General features: G+C 41.1%; 1 protein-coding gene across 1 annotated transcript in view; it reads left to right on the top strand.

Annotated features, from left to right (window-relative positions):
• The window catches only part of scube3 (signal peptide, CUB domain, EGF-like 3), a gene marked incomplete in the record, with an annotated part of 82,354 nt that overhangs the window by 61,016 nt on the left and 13,838 nt on the right, over positions 1-7,500 (top strand). The window contains 3 exon segments of the mRNA XM_076276722.1: positions 44-160; positions 3,727-3,849; positions 4,817-4,933. Of these exon segments, the coding sequence (XP_076132837.1) occupies positions 44-160; positions 3,727-3,849; positions 4,817-4,933 (357 nt within the window).

The following is a 7,500-nucleotide window of genomic DNA, read 5'->3' as shown; positions in this document are numbered from 1 at the left end:
TGTGTGTGTGGTTAATATGTGTGTGTGTTCTCTGTGTCTGTAGATATTGATGAGTGTTCATATGACCGTGCGTGCGAACACTCCTGTGTCAACTCTCCTGGCAGCTTCCAGTGTCTCTGTAACAAAGGCTACGTTCTGTACGGAGGGGCCCATTGTGGAGGTGAGGAAACACACACACACACACACACACACTAGCATTATAGGAATTTCTCCAGCTTATCGCCCAGTTGCCCCTATAGGCAAAAGTCATGCCTTTCTAGCACGCAAAGGAAAAAAGCTGTTCCGTTTCAAAACAAGCCGACTTGTTCAGTTTGTTGTACAACTTTCTTTGGCCCTAACAGTGATAATGGTGGACAGTAAGCTTGTTTACAGTTGATTCCATTGTTGCAAAGCCTGCTTCCAGGCTCAACCGTCGTCCTACTATGGTTGTTAATAGTTACTATTCAATAAGCAGTGATATGGAACGGTAATTAAACTTTTTTTTACGAGATATACTTCATAGGTGTTAATTCAGAATTAAAAGCCACCCTACCAGCCAATCAGAATTTAATATTTCTTCTCTCTAGATGATAAGAGATTAATACATCACTGTAACATTCCAATGGAAGGTAATTCAGACATTAATACATCACTGTAACTATCCAGTGGAAGGTAAGTAAGGGATAATGTATTGTCCGCCGGTAATTATCAGAAAATAAGTCCCGACAGGGAGAACAGAATCCAACTTTCTGCAGCACTCTGAAGAACCGTGTAATAATTCAGACATTAATACATCACTGTAACATTCCAATGGAAAGTAATTAAGACATTAATACATCACTGTAACATTCCTATGGAAGGTAATTCAGACATTAATACATCACTGTAACATTCCTATGGAAGGTAATTATAGTGGATAGAATCCACTATCTTGAAATCTCCTGGCTTCTTCTCATTATAACCTTTTCTTTTTACCTTTTCAAGAATGAATGCGACTCTAACCGCTTAACCCTCATGTTATCCTTGGGGTCAATTTGACCCCAAACAACGTTTAACATCATAAAATATATGGTTCACTTTTTTTTTTTTGCTTCATGTTTTATGACTTTTCCTCAATTGAAGGGTACAACAGAGTTAGCATGAAATTTGTACAATAATTTGTTTTCAATGTCCTGTACAAATATTTTGTACATTGATGTTCCTTGGGGTCAGTTTGACCCCAGCTGTATGAAACATGGGCTACATGAATATTTGACACATTATGGATATTATTATTTGAATAGTATGGGAACATATTGTTATTATCATTATTACATACACAAGTACATATTACATATAAGTCATTTTGGGAGGACTGTATAAGTCAAAAGGGGAAGCAACAGCAAGCCTTTGGGCTGCTGACACTGGATGGGCAATATTGCCAGCCAGGGTTCCAAGGTTCATAAAGGGGTGTAGTGGGGTGGGATTGTTTTGTAGGGCTTTTGATGGTGGTTATTACACTCTTGTTAAGTACCTGTCACAAAAAAACTGGGTAACAATATGAATTATAATCATTTTCTGAGGGTTTATTTAGCTGGGGTCAAATTGACCCCAAGGATCATGAGTGTCGGTAAGATTTGAGGATAACACAAGGGTTAACGTACAGACATGTTGAAATAACCGTTGTGTAGGTCTGGAGTGGGGCAAGAGAGTTATTATTTTTTTTAAAGTCTATACTTTTTGAGAAATAAGGGATTAACAATGTTAAAAAGCAAATTTTTCCCCCATAGACTTGAATGGCTGTGATGTCATAATGGCCTAAAGCCAGCTGCGCTCGTTAAGCTCCCAGAGTAGTTCCAGGGCTAATTCACTGGCACAGTGAATTAGTTAAGCTCCCGAGTAGTTCACTGGCACAGGTGTCACCTGTCAATCCAACTGTCTCAGATTCTAATGCATACAATCTGGCGCTCCCTAAAACTACACATCCTGTTTAAGTGTTTCCTGTGTGTCAAAATAAAAGTCACAGCCATGTCTCATGCTTTGCACATTATATCTCCAGAACGGCTTGACGCATATGCTTCAAATTTGGTACAAGTGTTTGTATGGACTCAAAGATGAAGTGAGTTGATGTTGGAGGTCAAAGGTCAAAGGTCAAGTCCATGAATACTCTGAGCGCGATATCTCAAGAACGCCTTGACACACAAGGTTTTTTGGTATGAGGGTTTGTATGAACTCAAAGATTAAGTGATTCAATGTTTTTTTTCCAGGAATCTCCCCACCAACATTAAGCCAGCAGCTTTCCATTCACTATTGTAATTCCTCTGGCATTACATTTCTAGTTAAGACATTAATACCTCACTGTAACATTCCAATGGAAAGTAATTAAGATATTAATACATCACTGTAACATTCCTATGGAAAGTAATTAAGACATTGGGTGCGTTCGTAAATTGCCACTCTGAGCGCTTCGAGCACACTTAACCGTTCGTAAATTCAGAATTGTTGTGTATTTAATCAGAGCTTCACGCTCTTGGAGCGTCCAGAGTGTGTCAGATTGAATTTACGAACGTACCTATTAATACCTCACTGTACCGTTCCAATGGAAGGTCATTAAGATATCAATACCTCACTGTACATTCTAATGGAAGGTAATAAAGACATTAATACCTCACTGTACATTCCAATGGAAGGTAATTAAGACATTAATACCTCACTGTAACATTCCAATGGAAGGTAATTGCTAAATGCGGTACAGGATGTGGCTATCAAAGCTGGTTATTATAACGTTTGTAGTAGCCGAGTGATTGAGCAGAAGGTCTTTATTGTGTATGAAATGAAAACAGGAAGTTAAATGAAGTCTGTGACTGATTATTTAGTGAGAATGTTGGCTTGTGTGTGTGTGTGTGTGTGTGTGTGTGTGTGTGTGTGTGTGTGTTTTGTCTGACTTCAGAGCGGGGTAACACAAGCGGAATGTCTGGCTTTCTCTGGTGCTGACTTCAAACCACACACACACACACACACACACACACACACACTGACTTCAAACTATGTAATCAGGCATTAATCAAAGTCAATCACAAGAACAACTGTAATCAAAGGCAGACTTTATTTCACTGGGGCCATAAAATCAACAGTTTGTGTTCAGACAGAGTTATGGGGACCTCCTAGTATGCACACACTTTCTGCCACACACACACACACACACACACACACACACACACACACACACACTCAAACATTGCCATATTGTCTCTAGGCCTGTGTGTGATTCGGAAGAGTGTGTGAGTAGTTTGCATTGCTTATTTCCTGTTGTTGTGCACACAAGCTGTGTGTTCATACTGTATAAACACTAGATGTGTGTGTGTGTGTGTGTGTGTGTGTGTGTGTGTGTGTGTGTGTTTGTGCTGTAGATATCGATGAATGCAGTATTAATCATGTAACCACTAAATGTGTGTGTGTGTGTGTTTTTGTGCTGTAGATATCGATGAATGCAGCATTAATCGTGTAACCACTAGATGTTAGTGTGTGTGTGTGTTTTTGTGCTGTAGATATTGATGAATGCAGCATTCATCGTATAACCACTAGATGTGTGTGTGTGTGTTTTTGTGCTGTAGATATTGATGAATGCAGTATTAATCGTGTATAGATATATGTGTGTGTGTGTGTGTGTGTGTGTGTGTGTGTGTGTGTTTTTGTGCTGTACATATCGATGAATGCAGTATTAATCGTGTAACCACTAGATGTGTGTGTGTGTGTTTTTGACTGTAGATATCGATGAATGCAGCATTAATCGTGGAGGCTGCAAGGTCAGCTGTGTGAACACCTTGGGCAGCTATGAGTGTACCTGTAACCCCGGCTCTAAGCTGCACTGGAACAAGAAAGACTGCATTGGTAGACACCGCAATCAAGCTAGTAATGACTCCGGGCACGCTATTTTTAGACAGCCTACAGATACTCAGATAGATTGTAAACAAAAGATCTGTTGACTACAATGTACAATTAGGTCACGGTTAGGTTACAGTAAGGTTAGGGATTGAGTTTGGTGAAGGTGCTGTCAGAAAGATTGAAGTTGAATTTTAACTAACCATCTCTGAAGTCTCTAAAATGCAACCATGGCTACTAGCAAAAGCAAATACAGCATTCACAGCAAATAAGCTTTAATGCATTTTCAGCTAGCAATAGCCTAGCTAGTGGCTACAGAACTACAAACATGAACATCTATATGAAATAAATTTGTAACCTATGTGCTGTAGCTACGCATCACACCCTTAGCTTACCCTCAACAGCTAGCTTCACTATTAGCTTACACCAGCAATAGCATAGCAGATAGGGAGCAATAGCACTATTAGCATCAACATAGCTTACACCAGCAATAGCATAGCAGATAGGGAGCAATAGCACTATTAGCATCAACATAGCTTACACCAGCAATAGCATAGCAGATAGGGAGCAATAGCGCTATTAGCATCAACATAGCTTACACCAGCAATAGCATAGCAGATAGCGAGCAATAGCACTATTAGCATCAACATAGCTTACACCGGCAATAGCATAGCAGATCGGGAGCAATAGCACTATTAGCATCAACATAGCTTACACCAGCAATAGCATATTATATGTTAATATATAATTATGGGTGTTAATATATAAACATGTTAATATATAATTATGGGTGTTAATAAACATGGTAATATAGAATTATAATAAACATGTTAATATAGAATTATGGGTGTCTTTGTGGGCTACAGGATCTGTATTATCTAACTGAAGCCATTTATTTAAGACATAACAATCAATTCTGCATATGAGGACTTAAACCTATTTCTGTGTGTGTGTGTGTGTATGTGTGTGTTTGCAGAAGTGGTGAAATGTGTCTCTAGTGCAGTGCAGCCCAAAGCAACCCTCATCTGCAGCAAGTCTGGAAACAAGGAGAGCTGTGCACTCACCTGTGCATCAAAGGCACATTATCTGGCAGGTACAGACACACACACACACACACACACACACATACACGACACATAAACACACACACATACACACACTCACACACACACACACACACACACACACACACACACACACACACACACGTCATCCCACAAGCACACACACACAGACAGACACCCACATACACACACCTACACACACACAAGTCCTCCCACAAGCACACACACACAGACAGACACCCACACACACACACACACACACACGTCCTCCCACAAGCACACTCTTTGTCGTCATACTGTTTCGCCAGAGTATCTTTCTTTCTACTGAGATGCAGCAAGGATTTCTGGGTAGGCTAAGTGATTTGTTGTGATTTTTTGAATGGATGGTGGCTGCACATTTCAGTCATCGTTCCAACCAAAATGCCCTTCAAACACAAGAGCGGCTGCAAGAAGCGGCAGGAGTGTAAAGAGCAAGGGGAACGGGGGGCAAAACTCCCGAAATTAGACCAATTTGGATTTTTAACCAAGAGTGACTGTGAGGACAGGACACCTAGCAGCAGCAGCAGTAACTGTAAACAGTCATGCAACAGGTAGGCTAATCTCAGGAGGAGGCTACAGCCTAACATCAAACATACAACATGTTGGATATGTCCTAGTAATCAAGTAGACAATAAATGGATGAGATTAGTCATTAGTAGAGATTAGGCTTGTAGGAAGATTTGAAACGTTAGCATTTCTAACCTGATGATGGTAGTAAAAAGGCTAGTTGTTATTTCAATATGGTGCTAGTTTCTATTGTTTGTGTTGCAGTCATGAAGTCGGTAGCGCAAGTGGCCCAACTGTAGACGACACTGTTAGTAGTCCAGACCAGGCTGAAGCGACAGTCAGTGGCAGTGCAGAACAGGAGCAGGACAGGAGCAGTGGAGGAACGTTATCCCACAGACAGGGGACATTTTGAAAATGTCTTGGACGCTTCCATTAAACGTTACATCTTAACTATGGGTTCTTGTAAACCGAGCGGTCCTTTCCCCTAAAAATCAGCATAATCGCTGTTTCTGATGTGTTTTATCATAAGACCACAAAGGCCGGTATCAAATTGCCGCGGAATTGGCTTTGCTATTCACCAAAATGGGATTGTGCATACTGTGAACCATGCTGGCTGTTTGGGAATCGCAGTTCACCCCATTATAACAATGCATGGGTGAATAGAGTTCGTGATTGGGGGCATGTGTTGTGTTTGAGCAATGGAAACTCAATGGGACCATTGATAGTAATTTGGAGAGGGACGTGCGTAATGCCGCACTTTTTTGGAGGGGAGTGCTGGAGTGCATAGTAAATGTGACACTAACTCTGGCTTCTTGTAATCTAGCATTCAGGGGTCATCAGAAGGTATTAGGACAGCCAAATCGTGGAAATTTTCTTGCGATAATTGATCTGCTCGCGTGTTATGATCCTGTGCTGAAAGAGTTGATAAGCCGCCCACAGGGTTCGATTAACCCATTTACTCCTAAAATGCCTGCTAAAAACGCCTATAGAATCCTATGGCATTCTAGACTAAATAACCTTATTTCCTGAGGGTTTTCTGAAAACATACTAAAAATTGTAAGCGTCTACTAAAATGTAATATCTAAGCCTCTGTAGCACCTAAAAACATGAAATAAAAAGCATGCTGCGCTACGCAGCATCCAGCGGGAAGGTCAATGTTGCGTCATGCAGCATCCAGCGCGAATGGGTTAAATACCTCAGTCCGGCTATCCAGAACGAGCTCATTCACATACTGTCCTTGCGTGTTCAGCAGAACATTACAGCCGACATTAATGAAGCTCCGTTTTTTTCCATCATAATGGACACTATGCAGGATCTGTCCAAGCATGACCAACTTAGCCAGGTGTATAGATATGTCACAATAGTACGAAATGCAATGGATAAAGCTGTCAATATAGAAGTGATGGAGTCTTTTTTTGGATTTATTGAGACAGTAGATACATCCGCAAGTGAGTTGGCAGTTAATGTGTTAGACAGCATTAGGCGAAATAGCCTTGACATGTCGAAATGTTGTGGACAGGGCTACGACGGAGCAGCAAACATGAGTGGCATTTACTCGGGGGTACAGGCCAGGATTAGGGAGAAGGAGCCGCTTGCGACCTACGTTCACTGTGCAGCGCACAACCTGAACTTGGTGCTGAATGATTCCGTGAAAAACATCTCAGAGATGGAGCAGTTTTATGAAACCATAGAGCATATATATGCATTTTTTGGGAACAGCATTAAAAGGTGGAGCATGCTCGTTGGTATAGTTACACGCTCAGATCACCCAGATGTGACTCTTAAGCGATTATGCCCCACTCGCTGGTCCTCCAGATTTGAATCCCTTAGTGCCATACGGTGCAGGTATGTGGATGTAATGAAAGCGCTGACAAAAACAGCGCTTACGAGTGACAAAGGGGATGAGCGCAGTGCAGCTGCTGGGCTGATGAAGTCAATGGAAACATTTAGTTTCATTTTGTTGGTGGTTGTGCAGACCAAAGTGTTGGAGACAGTAAATGCTGTGTCTAAAACACTCCAAAAGACAGACACAGATTTACAGATGGCAATG

This window comes from Alosa pseudoharengus, unplaced genomic scaffold, assembly GCF_046254945.1.
Source record: "Alosa pseudoharengus isolate Yale_2024_CS ecotype anadromous, Long Island Sound unplaced genomic scaffold, YU_APseudo_1.1 YU_APseudo_1.1_scf_9, whole genome shotgun sequence".
In the NCBI taxonomy this organism is placed as follows: domain Eukaryota; kingdom Metazoa; phylum Chordata; class Actinopteri; order Clupeiformes; family Clupeidae; genus Alosa; species Alosa pseudoharengus.
Note: the sequence above shows the minus strand (reverse complement) of the source record. Positions and strands in the feature narration are given on the sequence as shown.